Here is a 21,219-nt window from a genome sequence, read left to right as displayed (position 1 = left end):
TCTGTGACGCCAGGCTCTGGCAGATTGCGATAAAGATAGCGTAGCACCAGCACCTTCACCTCCACTATCACAGCGACTTGGAGCCCTAGTCGTAGAGTCAATGCGAGGCAAACAGGGAATAAATTCACTTAAGACCTTTAAATGGAGGCATATATCTACTGGGAATATTAAGTTACTTAAAATTAAGCCAGTGCTCAAGCATTCTGCTTGATGAGGGCCCGAGAGAAGCAATCATCTCAGAATGAAGCAACAGGAAGAGAATTTGAGAGGGAATAGCGAAAAGACGTACTGACTGTCTTCGCAAGCTGTTTTGAGCAAGTTCAAGGGGTCTATCACTACGTAGCTTGCAGTATTAAAGCTTAAAGGTTCAGAATTAAAGTAGCATGATCAGTCCAGGCTGGCACAGATTTCTGTCGTTGCAAAAGGGATTGCTCCCCTCAGCTCTGGCTGCTCAAGTCCTGGTACTGGGATTCACGCAGCCATATGGTAAATTGGCTGTGGGAACCAGTTCGGCTGTAAGCTAACCATTTTTGGAGGGGTTTGGTTATTTTTCAGTTATATCAGTTCCCTGTTTCAGTTCATTGCATGGCTGCACAGACACTAATGTTGGCATGAGGGAAGGGGGCAGGAATACGGGTGGAAATCGGGGAACAGGGCAGGGTGGAAAGGCCAAAAGGAGGGCAAGACTGCCCTTCTCAGCAGCAGTGCTGATTTATGCCAGATAACTATGAGCCTTAACTACTGTCTTCATAGCCGCAGAAGACCCTGACTGCCAAAGGTAAAATTTTCAAAAGACTGCAGGTTCTGCAGAGCATTGATAGCAGTAGAAAATGGAAATTGAGCACTTTAAGAAGCTTTTCCTACAATTATATCAAAATCTAAGGCAGACGGAGATGCTTCAAAAAGGAACCTTTTAAAAACAGATTCTTTTTAAAGCCAAGGCCAAACAGAGAACATAGTATCCTGAAACTCCTTGTAATCTGAATGTGCTCAAATGCAAGAACTCAAAATCTGCTAAAAGGAAAATGAAAACCAGTAGTAGCAAAGTGATACACCAATCAGCACAAGTGACAAAATACATATATATTTTGCAGAAATATTTTCTATCTAAACAACCTGAGGAATTATCTTTAACACCTTTTGTCATTCTGAGGTGAGTGAGGACAGTAGATGCCTCAGAATACATTTTTTAATTTTTCAGTGTCCCTTAAAAAGCATATGAAAAATGCCTATTGCTATTGGTGAATTATTGTTTGCCATGCATTAAATAGAAAAAAATGATGGCTTTGGAAATGGTCTCATTTGATTTTTACATCACTATAATTTATTCTTAGTCATCAAGAAAATTACTTTAGATTTTCTAGCAGTTTTAACTTTGTCTGCCCACTGGTTCTATTCTTTTCCTATCAAATGTAAATGTAAAAATATACTTTTGGTATTCTCAGGAAGAAGGGAAAAGAAAAGGTCCAAGGTCACAGCTGGAGGGGCTGTGTTAGTGCTTTGCATGTAAGTAAGCATACATGAAAATCTGCACAGGGTCCAAGTGCTTCAAGGCAACTACAGTGTCATCATATGGATAAAACTGCTAAAGGCAGCTGCTAAGTTTCCTGAGGTATCTCCAGCGGTGTAATGAGAACCTACAAGGAGAATGTGTAAAGAATATCTATATAATGAATTATAAAGAGTAAATACCATGTGAACTTCTGCTTCCCATATTTCCTAATGAAAGAAGAGAGAGATATTTAAGATGAAAAGGCCACAAAGGTATAAGATGGCTAAAATGATTTTTTGTAGACTAAATGAACTGAACTGTGGAACTCACTGCCTTATGGCATTACTAAAGGAAATATAGCTACCAAAATCCATACATTTGTGAAGAATTCAATTATACAAGCTATGGTAATCATCTATAAAATTATATTACCAAGAATAAAAATTACTCTAGCTGTCTTTCCCAGACAGAAATAACTATACCTGTTACTTTGGACAGTATTAATGCCTGGTACTCCTTCAACATTTCTTGTGCTTCATTTTCTCAACTCACAGCAGAAAACATGGCAAAAGAAGGAATTTGTGATAAGTGACTATGGGCTCTGCAGTACCATCACAATCTATTTACTGAACTTAAGATAACCAAATTGCAGGAGATATAGATCATTCCATTAAGATGTTAAGGTTTCATGCATTTCATGAATATTGATGTGGGACCTACTGATACATTTATAGACTTTTCTTTGGAAAACACCACACCTTCTCTTTATCATTTTACTTTTATCGGTGCAAGGTTTTATAAATAAGAGCCTCTCCAGCCAAACTGGAGTCTCCTGCTGCAAAGGAAGGTAAGCAGACATTTTGCTAGTGCACTTTCACAGCTGTTTGCTGACCAGAGAAGAATAAGGAAACCAGAGCCGCTGAGCTAACAGCACTGGTTTGACGGGCTGCGTGTCTGCCGCAGTTGCTTTTACACCTATGAGTCCTCTCTTCCCCGCACCAGGCCCTGTTTGCCCCGAGCCTCTCCAGCCTGTTTTCTCAGCATCTTATTTTGGCCCTAACGTCCACCCTCACCACCCGTTTGCTAGCTGGTCCCTGTTGCGTCTCCTTTACTTGCCAGCATCTCTTCTCCCTTGGTGCTTCCACGCTCATCTCCCCGCGGGCCAGCCCGCGCAGCAAGGAGGCAGGTCCCGGGGCGCAGAGCTCTCCCCGGCGGGGCTGTGCTCCTCAGGCCCGCCGGCCCCGAGCCCCAAGAGGCTCTTTCGCTCTGTGGATCTGGCCTCGTGCAGCTGTCGTGCATGGGACAGTACGCGCTCAGATCGGGTCACGTCCTGAGAGTGCTAAAAACTCGTCACTGCTCATTCCAAGTAGGGATTTCTGAGAGGCTCACAGGACGCGGGTGGTATTTCATAGACATGGCACAAATGATAACCTTGGCTATCAGAATTCAAATCATCATCTCAAAGCCTGGAGAAATTGAAGCTTTTCAGGGAAGAGGACTTCTTTTCCTAGGCTGTCAAAATTCCATATGCACACCTATGAGTTTAAGGAAAGACTGAACCTTTTCTGTTAATATGAATAATATAGAGTCTGAACCAGACACCTGTTATTTTCAGCCAAACAGTTTAGGTTTGGTAGAGTTATCTTTAAAATGTTAGCAAGTTGAGCATAGATAGCACTACCTATTCCTTCCTTCTAATTACACTGTACCCTCTATGCACATATACATCCATTCATGTCCAGTCATACATCCAATAAACTGATCCTGCCTTGGAAATGCAAGCTCTGATTCCTTTTCCAACCAGGCATAATCTTGCTAACTGGAGATAAATGAAGAAAAAAATAAGAGATCAACCATTCTGATACACTTCAGAGCAAACACAAACAGTATCTTTGCATTTCTAGCCTCTGATGTCCACTATGTAATTCGCCTGCCCTACTCTTTTAAGAGCTCAGCTCTTAACAGATCAATGGCGAACAACTACCAGCAAATGGAAGGGAATGTAAAAGCATGATATCTGGGGAAATATAAGAGAAGACTGTGTAAAGTGCTAGAAAATATAGTTTTCAGAGCAGCAATTAAATGACCAAATCAATTCGCCTTCCCTTGGCTTTCTATTAATCTGTCTAGGAGTCAGTCATGAAGCTCAGACGTAAGAATAAGACAGGATAGCACATCTGTTGTCCCATTAGCTCACAGTTTTCAAGAAGCACCCTGTAGTTAGCTTGGAACTTTTTACCAAACTGGAATTTTAATACTTGCATCTTTTGTAAGGACCCCGTCCCTACAGGAATGCGTTCTAGAGGACAAGCCATCGTCCATTAATGGAGATCTCCTTAAAAAGGATTCCCCCAGTCATTCAGTGGGAAGGGAAGGCCATCTGAACCAACTGCAAAATAAACTCCCTTTAATGATCCAACAGGTTTCCAGGAAAAAAAGAAAAAAAAGAAGAAGGAAAAAAAAAAAAAAAAAAAGATCACATTTTCAGAGGGTCCATTATCACTCTGTGGTAATATAGTAACAATAAACTCTGATTCACTTGCAACCTCTCTGCTAGGTGTCACTGCCACACATGTCACTACCTCACAGGGACAGCTCACATGCAGGATTCACCATTTTCAGTGAAAACAGAGCAAAAGAACTCAGCCAAGATTGCTGTTGTCCTTGGAAATAAAACCATCTAAGAAGAGATAGGGCTCTCTTCCCTTCTGTTCCTCTCCTTGCTGAGCCACCACCTTCCTCGCTCTGATGCCAAAGTAGCGTTGTAGCATGCTCTAGCATAACATTTTTTCCTGTGTGTTATTTTTTGTAGTCTACAAGACAGTCTAATGAAGGAAGGCCCACATGAAAGAAAAACCAATAGACTAAAATAATGAGTTTGGCTCAGAAATAATTTTACACATCATAGCCAGTTTGCTAGCCTTTGTGCAATACTCAGAGTTGTGCTATATGATTTATTAATTTGTTTTTCTATTTGTTTGTATTTCATGTTACATAAAAATTTTAAAGTCCTTGCAGAACAGTAATTTACTTCCTAAAACATTTTCAGGAGACTTAATAAACACTCAGTTTGTGCAGAAACACAGTGTCATTAAACTAACTACTTCTGAAAGAGAAAATGCTGCAATCTCTTAGCCCTGAAACAGGCAGGCACGCACACCTTAAAAAACTGCACCTTGAACCAAGTCTGCTGCTAGCCTGCACTGAGCTGCACGCAGAATTACGCTAGCCAAAGGTCATTTGTAAGGGGCTTTGAAGGTTTGGAAATGCATACGTAATATTTTACACGCGGCTTCTGTGAGACCCTAAATACGTAACTCTGGGGAAGGCTCGGTGTAAGGTCGCCCTCTGATGGCAAATATTTCCTATAACTAGCTCAGAGAAGAGCACTGCAGGACAGGCTGCGCACACATTGCTGAGACAGAAGCAACATGTCAGAGCGGGTCTCTCATATCAAACAAGCTGTAGATATCAGCAAATGCAAATTTGACCTTTCAGATTTCAGAGTGTAGCAACAGTTCCAACTTAAAATCTCTGCCAAAATGACAAAAGCATCATTTTCTTGTTGACTACATATTGCACTGGAGTTTTGCAGCACTTCGTTATTACATTGCGCAGAGTCTGGCACTGGGACTAGATTCTCCATCCCTCCTTTCATACACTGGGGTCTTGTAAAGTCTGCCTCACTGAGGGGCTGTGAGATACGTCTCAATACTCTCGTGTCTATCAAGGTTTGAAACAACCCCCTGGGCCTCTGAAACAGAGTAGTGCAGCGCACTGCGGTATGATCTTACCCCTTCTCATGCCCTTTCTCTTTTCCATTCCTGCCTTGCTCCCACTCAGATCTGTCAGGGATGGACAATACAGAATTACGCCATTCGCCCTCCAGCAGGCAGGAGAAGGGAGTACAGCACAGCACTGCTGAATCAGCAGAAAAGAGACCGCAGTTCCGAGCAGAACCCGCATCTTCCACTACCTGTGGCACAGACGGTGACGCTGTCCTCAAGCATTCCCCAAACAACCTACACACGTTCAAAAACCATCACATTTTATCTCTGAGTCAGGATTTAAGCCCCCAGACAACGAACACATCTCAGTATCACACAGAAATACTAGCAGACAGATAAATCTCACAGCTGTTTTCGTTGCTTGCTGCGTACAGAGCATGTTACACAGAGGACTGAACTGCAGCTGCACCTGTAACTTCAGGGAAGAAATATAAATAAATCTATGTTTTCATAAAAGATATCAAATACTGAATTGTTTGAGGACAAAATGTATTTCAAAATTAGCTTTCATGACACTGCAATTAATAATTGAGGCGGGAATTACTACAATCATTTCATATCATCATTTAACATTCAATAGCTGTGTTGAAAATCTGAGCTGTGCTTGAGATGCTTGCCAGATTGAAGGCTTACACTTAAAAGAAGTTAAACTTGTCACTACATTCATTGCACAAGCACCTCTCAGAAGCTATTTTTTGACAGAATTCAGTCCATTAATGAAGGCATAAGGGATTTCCTCCCGAACTCATCTGACAAAGCCAGACAGTCTACTCAAGGGACAATTTGTACTTTTCCTATTTGTTGTGCTATGGGTCGGCGACTACAGCAGGCAACCTGGAGCAAAACTTTCAGAGTACTTCCATCTCCGCTGCTACACTGTGTCTTTAGGATCATCATCTAATCACTTTGCCTGCGTTCCCCCACCTGCAAAACGACCACAGCGACATCCCTGTCCTGCAGAAGACTTGCAAAAATCGTTGTTCAGTAAGGGCTAAACAATGTCTGAATGCTGTGGAAACAGGTGGATAACGGTAAAGGAAGGAGTTGGCTAAGGAAACTAAGGCTAAGGAAAAAGAAGTAGAGTTGATAGCACTCAGACATACAATGATCTGGGTATTAGCTCTGCTGGGTAGGTGCTGTGGTTATAAACAGAGCATACGCAGTCAGTGAGCGTGGCTTACCTTGCGTTGTCCCGTCTAGTCCCATGAGACACTTTATCACCCTGATGATTTGCTCTGCTACAGGTGGACACATGGATGTGGCGTACGCAGCACTGTGAGAATGAGTTCGTAAAAAGTCCACAAGGTCCTTACACAAGCAAAAACAAAGTATGAGTGAGCTTTGATGTGGTCAGAAAGCAGATCTTTCTTTTAACTACTGCTGGAGTGAGAACATGCAAAAGGAAAAAGGTGTTTCACCATTTATTGGTTTACTTTCTTGGTTACTACTGTTAATCATGGCTTGAAGAAACATCAGGCAGGTGTAAATACTTACAAGATAAGTGGGGCAATTACAGCTGAAACAAAGCTCTCAAACAGAGTATTTGCTTACATGGTAAGACTTACTACAAAGGATCCAAAATCATTTAAAGACCAATAAACAGCTGCATTTAAATTACTTCTTAGTTCCTCTTTTAGTGGGAATGAAACGTATGCACTAAAACAGTACAGTTTCTCTGGCAGAAGATTGTACTTCAGGAAAAGCAACCTGATTGATAGCTATCTTTGGATATTAGCCAAATCTGACTATTAGCTTCTTAAAACTGTAGCTTCCCCTCAGAGGACAGTCATGTTAGAGTTAGTAGAGATGCTTGAACAATTCCTTGTATAATTAAGAGCAAAATTCATAGAATCATAGAATCAGTAAGGATGGAATGGACCTCTGGAGATCATCTAGTCCAACCTCCCTGCTCAGCAGGGTCACCTAGAGCATGGTAGACAGGGTTGCATCCAGGCGGGCCTCGAATATCTCCGGAGAAGGAGACTCCACAACCTCTCTGGGCAACCTGCTCCAGTGCTCCATCACTCTCACAGTGAAGAAATTCCCCCTCACGGTCAGGTGGAACTTCCTGTGCTTCAGTTTCTGCCCATTGCCTCTTGTCCTGTCACATGGGGCAACTGAAAAGAGTTTGTCCCCGTCCCCTTGACACCCTCCCTTCAGGTACTTATCCACATTGATAAGATCCCCCCCTCAGTCTTCTCTTCCCCAGGCTGAACAGGCCCAGCTCTCGCAGCCGTTCCTCGTAGGGCAGATGCTCCAGCCCTCTCATCATCTTTGTAGCCCTCTGCTGGACTCTCTCCAGTAGCTCCATGTCTCTCTTGCAGTGGGGAGCCCAGAACTGGACACAGTACTCAAGATGAGGCCTCCCCAGGGCTGAGGAGAGGGGCAGGATCACCTCCCTCCACCTGCTGGCAACACTCTTCCTAATGCACCCCAGGAGACCATTGGCCTTCTTGGCCACAAGGGCACATTGCTGGCTCATGGTCAACTTGTTGTTCACCAGCACTCCCAGGTCCTTCTCTGCAGAGCTGCTCTCCAGAAGGTCAGCCCCCAGCTAGTACTGGTGCCTAGGGTTATTTTTCCCTAGGTGCAGGACTCTGCGCTTACCCTAACAAAAGCACTGCTGTACTGTAGGCATATCCAAAGTACTAGTTACTTTTCTCAACCCAATGATACTGTAGGAAATTAGAGATTGATTGAGTCTGTCAGTGTTATGAGAGGTTATACCTCCTAATGCAAAATGTCAGTGAATAAAAGTTACCACACCAAAAGTTGAATGCAAGTTAAAGTAATAAGGCCTGCTTGAAAATTGCCTTTGATAAAAAATATCACTAGAAGAAAAACAAAGACATTGGCAAAAATTATTGCCAAAAGAAGCTGTATAAGTTTATGCTGTAATTCCAAAGCTAAGGATAAAGAATTATGAAACCCTATATAGCCTATGCACTGTTATGATGCAATTGTAATTCTTAGGGTTTAACCAAATAGCCCAGAAGGTTTCTGTGCTCTTACTGACACAGAATAAATGGTTCTATGGTGAGCTTTTGGTTGCATCAACTAATGTAGGTGTATTAAACGTGTTGAGTGAGCTGTCAGTAAGGGTAGAAAGCCTGATGAATAGCTTTGTGATATTCGCATGTACAGAAAGGGTGACCCACCTTCATTTATGAAAATTTCCAGAATTAGATGAAGAGTCACTTTAGATACCTTTACAGGTCTAGACTTCCTATAATTTCTAGCTCCACTACCCATGTTGTCTTCTGGTAAAAGTTAAACTTTCAGATATAGATTTAGAAAGTAAAGGAAACAAAGAAAATTGATTCTTGATGCATTATGGCAGTCTGTTTTGAGATCTCCAGAGCGAAAAAATGAAAAGACACTCAGTGAGAAAGATAAACTTTGTACTTTCTTATATCCCTTTTATTCTACTCAAGCGCTAACTCATTAATGTTATCCTGGCAATATCCATATGGGCTAGCTAAACAGGCTTCCTACTTGTTTAAGAAACTACTTAAAAAAGAAATACATTTGGTAGGGTATGAATTGGGTAAATCATCACAGTTACTTGATATTTCTGTCAAACAACAAAAACTATGACATTTCGCAATGGTGCTGATTATACTTTCTCTTTTCCTATACACTCAGTTAAATCAAGCTCAGCTCCACTTTTTGTTGACATCTACGGTTGACAAGCAGTCACTTTCCTAATGCATGCAGAGCAATTGAGGACACGGATTTTGCTGTTGCAAAAGGCCCTCAGTAAATCCTCTTTCTCCATCTTCTTAAAAAATGCAACTATGACAATTCACAACTGTTTAGGCATTTTATTATCAGTGGATGAAACTGTGGCTTAAACCTCTCCATATTGCTCCACTCACTGTTTACAAATGTGAAATAAAGTAACAAGTAATTTGCATGCACATTAATGTAGCGAAGTATATTTAGCCAACCACAAAGTGGCTAAACATTTCCAGGACAAACAACAGTCATCAGGGTGGCACAGAAATATCCAACCCAAGCAAATTACATAATACAAACATGAGACAAAAATAAGAAATTCAGACTGTTTTATGTGCATTTGGGATCCAGACAAAAATGGTACTGTATTTAGAATAGTTCTCCTATGAAGCAATCTATAAAAAGAGATCAAAATATCTCACAGAAGATGAGAAGGTACTTTTTCTCCCTTTGACGTTAAAATGTTTGAGTTTGCCTTTTACCTTTTTGCCAGCTATGTACCCTCCAGCTGCACCGAAGCTCTTTGTGAATGTTCCCATTAATACATCGACATCATCAGGATTCATCCCAAAGTACTCCACAACTCCCCTGCCTGTTGCTCCCACTGCACCAATGCTGTGAGCTTCATCCAAGTAGAGGTAGGCTTTGTATTTCTTTTTCAAGGAGATGATCTCAGGCAGGCGCACGATGGAGCCTTCCATGCTGGGAGCAAAAAGAGCCGTGGTCAAAAACAAGCAGTTCAAACAAAAATTGCAAACCCTTCCCTTCACAAGCAAATAAAAACAGTGAAATAGTCTTAGAAGCTGAACAGTCAAAGGGTCCTTGAACATTTGTGAATTTTCAACAACCCAAAAAAGACAAGAAATGTACCAAGCAAGGGGGTGACCAGATTACCCAGACTAGCATATCCCAATTTGCTATAGAACAAATATTGTAATGAATTACAAAGAGCTGCTATAATTTACAGCCTGGGCTCCTTGCTTATCTCGTGCATGCAACGACAACAATATTTGGGGTAACAACTCTAGAGCAAATTACCCTGGTGTAGAAGCATTGTAGTACAACACATGTAGGAGGTAGGTCATGATGAAATGCACAGAAGGTGCCATAACGTAAAGTAGCACCAGTCCTCAGTGTGGACTAAATCAGTGATGTGAAAAGGCATAGTCTCGCTCGTTGTTGCTCTCTTTACTCACTTTTCAGGAAATGCAGCCTGCTACTTAGCGCACCAAAGTAAAAAAAAGTCTCCATTTTTTTTCTTTTTATCTTAGAGTCACACAAGAGAAAGAAATATTCTGAATTTATATTAAAGGTGTATTGAGATTCCTAGAAATAAGACAAGATGATAAACCTTTTATATTATTGATGATCACTTCAGTGAGTTAGGTGGCACAGAGGACCTGTTTAGCACAATGAAAGCCTTGGAGACAAATAAGAAATGTACTCTAATTCCATTTAGATCATAACATTAAGTATCAATAGTATTGCTGTGAAGACTATCATGTCTTGAAAATCTTTGTGAAATGACTAAGGCTATACTTGGATATGCTCTGATGCACTTAGTATTCATTTCATAATGAGTTAAACATATTATTTTCCACTAGTTGTAGTGAGCAGGTCTTTAAATGCTAAACACTTCCTATCAAACACAAAGTGAGCTTGCTCTGTGCCAGGAAAGCCAAGGTTTTGTGGCTTAGGTCTGAAGGGAAGGTGTAGCCAATTGCAAATGCTACAAGAGTTTCAGGTAAACAAAAATGTCAAGTTTGTTCCCCAATGGCATATACAGAAGAACAGTGCAATCAGTATGGTATCCTGGCAACATTTAGGCTCTGGACCAGTGGCTTTCAGAGACGGTGTGCTATGCACTGTAGCTGCACTGTGCAGCTGATATTTGGTTTACAAAAAAAGTAGGAGGTGCTTTTGCCACTTGGGAAATTTCTGACAATTTTAGTCCTCATTCATCCTTTGGCCTCCTGGGCAAGCTTGGAAACAAGTGGAAATTCCGTGAAAGGTATTTGCTACCTGTCCACGGGCAAGTCTCCACGGTTTTGAAGCAGCAACACGGGGATCTGCCTGTGCTGTTTGTACTGGGAAGCCCAGCAGGCCTGGCTGCACGTGCCTGGAGGCACGTTTTTGGCTGTCAGGTGCCCGCTGGTGGATCTGGTTACACCAGCCAGTTGAAGGGAGCATACGCCGGCACCAGAGCCGCTCGCAGCGAAGTCCCCTGCCTCAGCTGAAGTTGCTGACGAGGTGGGCTTGTGCTGTAAGCCCCCGAGGAGGGCCGGGCTCTGCCTCCTCCAGCTCCCTCTGCACTGGGGACAGACCCCTGCATCAGGCAAGGGCATTCAGCAGCTGGGGAGAAGCAACCAGAACCGCTGCAGCTGTTTTCTTAAGGAACACAAAGGCAGAGCCTGTAGCCCGCACGTAACCCAGAGTTCAAGCATTCGTCAGTGAAAAATCATACCAAGCCACTGGGTGTGCTCTGGCCTGCAGGATCCTGCATGCTTTGGAGGGCAGCTTTAGGCTGCGTCTGACCAGCTGGCAGGTCAGCAAGGAGAGGTCAGTGAGCAGGAGCTGACCGTGGTGTCAAGGAGCACCTCTGCAGCTGACACTAGCTCTGCCTGCAAGCAGGCGTCCCACTGTACAATTTCCAGCAATGCTGGGGCAGATCAGCCAGGCAGAGGAGGAGAATAATAGTTTTCTCTGTGTTTACATGGACATCATTAAGTTCAATGGCTTATGGAGACAAGCAGGAGACACAGTATTTATCTTCAGGAAGACGAGTAAAAATTGCAAATAGAGCTTGATTTCCTATGTGTGTGTGGAATGGAAGTTAAGTCATTGCTGAATCCCAGAATACATAGAGTTGCCACAGGACTACTATGAAGTTTAAATATGAAGAAGATTTAATGAAAACCTCTTCTTACTCCTAAGGGCAGGAGATTTCTTCCTGAACTCTAAGCTGTTCGGTGAAATAAGGCACGTGCATTCAATTTCAATGTTGATTTAGTGCTCTTGAAAGATGCTGCTCAAAACAAGTCTTATGATCATAGACAGCGATCCTAACACGACTGTGAAGTGTCCGTGAAATGGATGTCGTGCTGCTGGTTTAGTGTTACACTTTGTGCTGCCATCTGAGGCAGAGCACAGTGCCGTTTCTGTGCCTCATCTCTTTTTAGTCTCTCTTCTGACCCTGGAAGAGGGTTGGCGACACAATCACCTCCCTGTCTAGAGTCACTCCAAAACAAAGCTCACTTCACATATTGCCTGGGATAGCCCAAATGAAAACTTTGCTGAATCCTTCAGTAAATATTGATATGGACTGAGTTTAAACCAGAGAACTAGAAACGAACTCTAATCTCTCTGCCTCGGTCTGGTTGTGTCACCCTTTAGTGACAACAATAAAGCTACTGATCTGTTTCCCGAGCTGCTCAAGCACATAGAACATGTCCAAAGAGCTGGATGCAGACGAACTTAAGCTGGCTTTGCCCAGGCCAGACATTCTTGTTACATGTTATTATATCCTGTCTCTTAGCAGAAGTTACTAGTTTGGTTGTAGGCATGTGAAGCTTCTAGGTCACAGCTGACCCTCATCTACCTTGTGCAGAGGGCTGACAGAAGAGCTCGTATCAGTCAGCACTCAGTTTAATCCACTCTCAGGTGTGGGCAGATACACTCAGAATTTTGAGGTCTGGTTCAATTCCTGCAAAACTGCTGAGACTCTTCCCAATATAGATGATGAATTCTGGAGCCAGGTGCTGTAGACAGCAGACTACACTTGTGCTGGTCACCTTGCTTCAAACACAGACTTGGTCTTGACAGGATACTGACAGTGTTCATCCAGTTTATTTTGAAATTTTGCAAGAAAGCAGTTTTCCACAACCTACTATGGTACCACATAATATTTCCCACAATTTCAATCTTTGTTCTTTCAGGAGAACTAATTTACTAATATTCAAACTATTGCCTTCCTCACAATTGCATCACTCAGCTTCTAAATATGCCCTAGAGTACCACAATCCTTTCAACATTTGAAAATCTATCTGTTCTCCTTTCAGGCTACTTTGTACTTAGGAAAATACCTTCCCTCCCTCCTGACCTCTTGCTACACAAATATACACATTATATTTTAATATTTACTTTGGGTATTATTTTCTTACACAAACCTTGCACATTCACACAATGCTTTCTATTTTGTGGTATAGAGCAATAGTTTTAAAAAATCCTCCAACCTTGCCTTAAATAAAACTCCATACATTGAAATGGTAGAAGTGTTAATCTTTCATGCTGGCCCCTGGCCAAAGACATTAAATATTGTCCAATTCTTTTTCTGAAGTCCAGGCACCTAACCGCAGGAAATAAAAAATAGCCACGATAAATTTCCTATGATATTGGCACTGAATCCCGAGGAACTTCTAGTGTACACAAAAAGCCACTGGACAATATCCAACTGATCAAAGAGCTATTTTCTGAGTTGGAAGGAAATATACCCAAATCGAATTAAAAGCAGGGAAAAGTCGGATTAAAAAAATACATGTTTTGATCAGTTTCTGCTTCCTTTTAACTCCTGCCCTGGGCCTTGGCCTATCTGACTCCTCGTAAAAATGTGTGCAAGAAGCAGAAATCCACCAGTAACCACGTAGGAGCACACTAACTGATTGATTCTGAACTGGAAATGGTAGAAGCCAAAGAAAACATTAGCTAGAACTTAAATAACAGAAATATGATTTAGCAAGTCAGTTTAATTTGTGCCCTGGACACTGCCAAAACTTGTTCATGCTTTTTGTACTGAAGACTGATGGCTGGATGGCCTCTCTTAGTTTGGAATGAATATGAAATATATTTGCTTCTAGGCTAGTTCAAGTTGAGAGCCAGCTTTCAATAATGGTTACATTTACTTCTAATTTTTTCTTTTTCAGATGTTAGATACATTAAAAAGCAAACAAACATACAGTTCTTGCTAGGTTGGGCCCTTCCCAAGGCAAGAGGCCAATTCTGTCTTCAGTTATAACCAAGTGAGATCTGTGGCTTATGTTTTTAAAACACAAGTCTGATTTTTTGAAACACTTGTGTTGACTAATAATGGCCCTTTTCAAGTTTTGCTGGCTGGTAAGTCCAGGCTTATGTGCAGTGTAAGCACTGTAACATACCTCTAATGGAAAGAATAGGCAAAATACTTTCCGAACCATCAACCTTACCATGCTAAGACTATGTTGTTGCATACAATCTTTTTCTTTTCTTCTTTATTTTTCCAAAAAGAAAAGCTTAGCATGTCTTTTGCATCCCTGGTAAAAAAGTATTTCTGAAAAAAATTTGCCAAGCTAAACTTACAAATCAAGACATTTTAACTTGGAGAATGGCTTTGACCAAGTTATTTAAATTCTATATTAGCTGACCCCAAAGCATAATGTTTCCCTAAGTCCTTAAAAAAAAGCATTAAATGTTGTAAGAGGAAGACATTAACAGCAATCTATCTGCTCTTAAACCTTCTAGATGAATGTTAATTTAGCATCCAGCAAATCTTCAAAAGAATGAACATTAGCCAATATGGGTGTTGGAAAATCTTAGTCGATTTCAAAATTCACGGGCCAAGAAAGGAAAACATTAGGATAAGAGGAAAGAACACACACACACGCATGAAAGTAAGAGTATTTCTAAGAAGATTTCTAATATGGCTTCTGCAGTTTTTCTTTTGCATATGAAACATTATTAGGTACTTATCAAAGTACACAGCCTGTGAATCTGTTCCCAGGAGCGGTGACTGGCTGTGAGCACAGATCAGTTCTGTGCACCTCAGGCTGGTGGTGTCGGCGGAGTTGCAACCCATGGGGTGTGGTAGTATTCTCCCTCAAGTCAGGGCAGACTTGCTTTGCAATCAAACCACAATCTTCAATTTCTGATCTGCCTAGGCTATGAAAGCAATCAACGAACCAACCAACCTAGCTACTGCTACGGCTCGTCTCCAGTGAGATACTATTGCAGAGCTGAGCTTTGCTTTTCTTCTACTTCGGGCCTTTCAGAAGCACAGACACTCAGGATATTAGTGGTCTTAATCTTATTCATCTCTTATTGGGTGAGAGTGATATGAATGAGGTGGAAGCAAAGAAATTCAGTACCTGGTTTCCTGCCTCTTTGATGTTTCCTAGTAATCAACAGGAGGTGATATACTAAGGCTGAGGTTTTTTAGGAAATATAATTAATTTGTTAAATCCCATTGGAAAGCACTGACTTATGGCACTTTTGGTACCATTAATAATTCCTATCAGAAATAAAAAAATCCTTTTATTGAGGTCCTCTGAGGTTTATCATGTTTTTAATTTTCATGCCAACAGAAGGACCTGCGATTGTAACTTCTGAGAACAAAGTCTTCCTTGCAAACCAAATGCAAACCAAAAGGAAAACAACCCTCCTTGCCATTTATACATCTGTAGATAAAGTTGCAAATGTCACAACCATCTGGCAATAGGTTTGTCTCACTGCTTCATCTGATCTATGCCTCTGTCACCAGTTTCCCTCCTCTCTTTCTAGTGGTCAATATCCAGACCAAACTATTTAAAACTGAACAAAGCAGCCACAGCATTTTCTACATGCCATGTGACCGACAGAAGTATTTGTCAATAAATGTTGGCGGTCCACTTCATTTCTACGTGATCAAAGTCCTTAAATCTGAGTTTTCTTTTAGTTGTGCCAAACTATGTTTATTTGCAGGGCTTTTTTTCCCTGTTTATTCTGGTTGAAAGGAGAAGTTCAAACTTTGGATCTGCTGCAGAACTGTTTCACCTCTGAGTGACAGGTGGTTAGATAAGGACTGATTTGTCCTCTTTGCACCAGATGGCAAACATTAGTAAAAAGAGAGTGCTAATGACCATGAAGTTGTGACAACATGAGATTGTGAAAGATTAATTGTGAAAAAAGCTAATCAGCTCAACTGCACTAGCAATCCTCAGGAAAATGGCGTAAAATATTGCCATTCAGACTGCCTGCATTTCAGCAACCCATGAAATCACGCATGTGTGTAGTGTTTAATACTACTTTCATAAACCACACCACATTCTGTGAAGGAGTGGTTCCTTTCTGTCTGGTGCAAGTGTTACTACTGCTAAATTTACCCTTCTCCCACTCCCCCTCTCCTCGTCACTCCGTTGTAGCCTTGCCTAGGTCTGTACAATAGTTCCTCCTACTTTCTGGTTCTCTGCTTCTTCAGTTCTTGCTTCCCCTTCATAATCACTAACCTCCCCTGCTCCATGAGCTCCTGGGATTAACTCCTTGCCACCTACTCTGGTTCCCTGTGGCTCCCTACTCATGCTTTGTGCCAGCCCCACAGCTGCCTCAACAGCAACCTGTGCCCTACTTGAGCAGTTGCCAGGACACAACCTGTTTGGGGCTTCTGCTTTGCCACTAAGCTCTAGTGATGGCCTGTCCCTCTGGTTGGACGTAGGATGTCCTGCTCTAGTGAACTGGAGTCAGATTATTAGAATACTTTGTAATTACATTATATTATTAGTATCAATAATATTTGACAGATCCTTGAAGATGTCTGTCATTTACATTCCTCTAGGGATGGGGGCTACAAAAATAGCTGTTAGACAGTGAGGCCATTAGATCCAGTACTAATTATTGGAAAGATTCTGGTGTCACTTGGTCTGAGTTTAGCTTGAGTTTTTAGTTTCCACCAACTGGGTAAGAATTGGACCTGCAGAACTTACCTGTTAGGAACAGCATAGCTGTCTTTTGATCTACCAGCGCATAACTGACTTCTCAACGTATTCACTTTGTGAAACTCCTCAATACTTCTTGCTGCACAAATTTCATCACATCTCTGGCGACATACATGAGCTGATGATCTGTCTTGCTTTCATATACATTCCCCATTCCAAAGGAAAGTGATTAGCTAATGAACATTCAGAACAACAAACAGGATCTAACTGGAGCAAGTTATGCCAGCGCTCAGACTGACCTAATGAAAATCAATGTATTTGTAAGATCACTCAGGATGCTCTTTTACCTCTATTGTCATTATGATTTCCAATTGATTCCTAAGTTATTGATAGCTTCACTCAGTACATCATTCTGTCCTCAGAAATGATAAAGAGTACTCACATTTCTAAAGCACAAACATACCTGTAAATGCCCTCCACAAGGATGATAATTTTTCTCCAAGCTCTGTGGCTTCGAGGTTGCCCATATATTATTGCATCCTTCAGTAGACTCTCAAGACTCTGTATGTCTTTATGTAAAAATAAGGAAAAGGAGAAAGTAAAAGATTAACATGAAGACTTTCCCAAGGAACTTTCAATTTTCTTTTGGGTGCTATTTTTCTGTATACAGAAAAAGACAAGATTAAAAAAATATATCACAAAGACAAACTTTTTTAGCAGGTGAGACCCAACAACCGATTCAATTTACTTGAATGCAATCTAGTGACAAGAAGAGTTAAAAAAAAATAGCTTTCAGTTATGCACCTTATCCAGGAAAGAAAGTTTGATTTCTAGAAATTCTTGGCTTACATTTTTATTTAAAGGCAAAATGGAATTCCTTCTATTAACAATAAAGGTTAACTATCAGCTGTATGATAGGCACAATGTCTCAAGACTTTTGGAACAGTGAGCTTTTAATCACTTTTCAGCTCATGAATAAAATGGACTGTTTCAGTAAAGGTTTGGATTAGGATGCAGAAGCATGTCTGGATAGCAGTAAGAGAAATCTTGTCCTTCTCGAGAAGGAAAGAGAGTGAAAGAACACTAATGAGACAGGGAGACACAGGTGAGCACAAGTACATGCAATGGATACCCTAATTCAATGCCAAAATGCTTGGCACTGGCATGACTTCAATATAAGGAGGCCTAGAGCAATGTTAGAGATGCAGATGCTTTCTCAAGAGCTGAGTGTGGATAATCTCATAACACACTTCAAGGAAAGCCACTGATTTCTGAAAAATATGAAAGAAGGGAAAAAGCCCCAGAGAAATATAGAAATAAGGGTCATCTCAAAATGCAACTCTGACAGTGGAGTTGAAATCTAACCAGTGTGAATGTGAATGAACACTTTCCAAAATGAACTATTCTGGTACTTCTCAGGAATCTGAACAGACATTTCAAAATGTTTTTAAAGGAAGTCTTACAGAGACTACCAATACTCCCAGTATTATTAGAGATCAGATTTAATTGTGGGCTGGGAAAAATTAGTGGCATTTTTTCATTATATAACCCCACCTTTTCAGCAAGGCATCTTAATGCAGTTATTGTACCCTTCCAAAATAGTACAATGCTTGTCTTTAAACAGAACTCTTCCAATTGAAGAAAATATATCTTACCTGTGTTAATGTTGACCTACACTTCACCTGGTTCCACCTGACTGGAATCAGGCCATTTGCACCTTAACTGTCCACCATGCATAACCTGTGACCTCACTTCTCACTACTGGCATTTACTAATCTCATGAAAGATAAATTTCTCAGAAACGGCTATGCCATTCTGAACCTTACAGTGTAATCTCCTGACCTAGTAAAACCCCACCATAACTTACAAAACACAACACATGCACCGTAAGTTGCAGCTTAATTCAACTGCGCAATCACTGGTGCAGCTGGATGTGGTCAGAGATAGAAATATTATGAATAATGCGATGCACACAGCACACCTTCCACTAGATGGCAATCAAAGAAATAAAAGTTTCCCAGTGCTTTAAAAGGAATTTATACATCAGCTGACAGTTTGCAGCACTTGCATGTAGAGCTGCTTCCCTTTCGTTTCCCATAGATAATACTCAGAAATTATTTACAGTTCTGAGAATTAAAGGACTCCATAGGATGACAGAAATCTCACGTGTTACAAAAACGAGGGAAGATTTTCAGTCATTCAAATGGAATTTAGGCTTTCTTTTTTCTCCACTGAATTCAACTGAGTCATGGTCACCTATATCCTGTTGGGACTTTTGAAACTCTCCTCTGAAGCATATAAGGTCTTTCGAGTCAGTGCTCTGCCCAAACATCAGTGCGGACTGATGCCAGACTTCAGGAAAGTCAGTTTGCCCAAACCTCAGAGCTGACATCACAGCTTGAACATTCAGTTGTTCTAACATATATCCACATGGAAAGAAAGGAAGGAAAGAGGGGAGGACAAAGAGGAGGATGAGACATATGTAACTTTGTTTTAAAGAACTAATTTGGAAAATATGTGAATGTGAATAGCTCCTGTGTCCAAACTAGTGTGGAATGAGAGATTGCAGATATGGTTTTATATATTTATTTATATTTATAAAATACATAACAAATAAATAATAATAAATTAATAATATGAAATATATATATATATTTTTTAAAATATATATATATAAATATATATATATAAATATATATATATAAATAAAAGATTACGTTTTTGAGGCATGGACATGCCTGACTTTACACATCATGTAGTCCTGCTGGAGTTCTGGCTAAGTACATGTGTTTGCAGGACCAGGGCTATATCACTTTGCTTTTGGTATCTCATTCTGAAAAATATGTATATCTGTCCCTTTCTTAATCGCTTAACAGCCAACACATACTTTGTTAAGGTGCAGAGAAATTTTACTGCCCCTTTTACTCTGTGCTTGTAGTGTCTCATTTGGAAAGGGGAAATTGGAAGGTGAAGAAAACCTATTACCTTTAATCTTCTTAAAGAAGACTTCTCCTGTTACTCAAGCAAAATAAAGATGCTCTCTATATGCATATACTGGGACTTCCCAAACAACAGGCTATATTGAGTGCTAAGAAATAAAGAAAACAGTACATCCCAGCTGACTTTCTAATATCAAATTTTTTTGCCTATTAAATGTAGTTAGCCTGTAAAATACTGTGGCAGGGATGGGTTGCACAAGACCACCTTGAATAACCAGTTATGGAGAAAATAACTGTGCTCTCTCGTTCGACCACGCACAGCCTGGGATCCTCAGCAGTACAGGCGAACAACCATTCACCGGGCCCAGGAGGTGGCTGGGATTTCATGTGGTTAATTAGTCAAAGCACAACCAGATCTAACTTTGCCGGAGTTTCCACCTGCTACCTGTGGCATATTGTCTACATATGAAGGATGAGGTTTCTCAAGCAGGAACTGTGGTTTGCTTAGGTTTTTTTTTTTTTTTTTTTTTTTTTTAGATTTCAATACAGCGAGGATATGCTGTTGGTTTTTGAGGCGAGCCTGGACCGGGACAGGCGGCAGCGCGTTGCGCTGCCTCCAGCGCAAGCGAAGCCCCGGTGCCGGCCGGTGCCTCCACCAGCAGGCTCCGTGCCTCCCCCGGGACACACCGTCTCCACCCCTCATCCACTCACCCCTACACTGCAGTGCTGCCGATGTCATCACCGCTCCTCTGCGCGGGCTGAAAACCTCCCGCGTGATGTCAGCTGAATCCTTTGTAATTAAAATAAAAAGGCCCTACTATCCTTAGCGTGTTTTCCCTTCCTTCCCCTGGCGTTTGCCACTCCCGCTTTCAGTTTTGGCCACTTCGCACTCTCACGCACGCTCACACGCAGTCTGTGGCTATTTTTAAACACATCTGGAAAATCCTGCCCTACTTCCTCCATCTTTTCCTGGCATTTCAAGAACTGGGTCACTACAGTCATTCTGTAGTATTAGACTGGCAAGCGAATGTCTGACAACCACTGCGTCTCCCTAATTAGCTCTGACTACAGCAAAGGGAAAGGGGAGAAATGTTGGACCTCCCTGTGGGCCTGCTGTCTGCCTCTTCTCAGCCTCTCGTGCACGAGCTCCCGCACGCTGCCGCGCATCTTCTGCAGCGTCCAGCCCCTGCTCTCTCACTGTACCTTTCCCAGGCTCTGTCCTTGCTGGGGTGACTTGAGTGCCCCCCTTCCACGCCGTCCTCCTTCCTTGCAGATCGCTAAAAGAGAAACCACCGCGAGGCTTTTTTGTTGGACTAGACAGTACCTACAGGATTTTAAATAGTAGCTTTCATTCTAGCCTTTGAAAAGTCCCTGACTGATGGCGCAGCTCTGAGCAGCAAGAGAGTGCCTGGAGTCGCTTCTCTGAAATCACGGCGTTGATCATCTGTCTCTGGAATGGGGCAGGGGATGCCTTCTGCAGCCGCAGTAACAGGCTCAGGCTCCCCTCTCTGCCCGCCGGTAAATACTGAGCTCTGTGAAAGTTCCCTCAACTCAGGACATCTTCCTACTCACAATTAGCAAGTCAAACATAGCTTTTTCAAATC

General features: G+C 41.6%; 1 protein-coding gene across 1 annotated transcript in view; it reads right to left on the bottom strand.

The window, feature by feature from the left end:
• The window catches only part of SPTLC3 (serine palmitoyltransferase long chain base subunit 3), an 87,728-nt gene that overhangs the window by 11,762 nt on the left and 54,747 nt on the right, over nucleotides 1–21,219 (bottom strand). Inside the window, exons 7-9 of the mRNA XM_062573505.1 lie at nucleotides 17,140–17,245; nucleotides 9,501–9,720; nucleotides 6,462–6,588 (exon numbers count right to left, since the gene is read on the bottom strand). Coding sequence (XP_062429489.1) covers nucleotides 6,462–6,588; nucleotides 9,501–9,720; nucleotides 17,140–17,245 — 453 coding nt within the window. The remainder of the gene's footprint in view (nucleotides 1–6,461; nucleotides 6,589–9,500; nucleotides 9,721–17,139; nucleotides 17,246–21,219) is intronic.

Source organism: Rhea pennata, chromosome 3 (assembly GCF_028389875.1).
Source record: "Rhea pennata isolate bPtePen1 chromosome 3, bPtePen1.pri, whole genome shotgun sequence".
In the NCBI taxonomy this organism is placed as follows: domain Eukaryota; kingdom Metazoa; phylum Chordata; class Aves; order Rheiformes; family Rheidae; genus Rhea; species Rhea pennata.
Note: the sequence above shows the minus strand (reverse complement) of the source record. Positions and strands in the feature narration are given on the sequence as shown.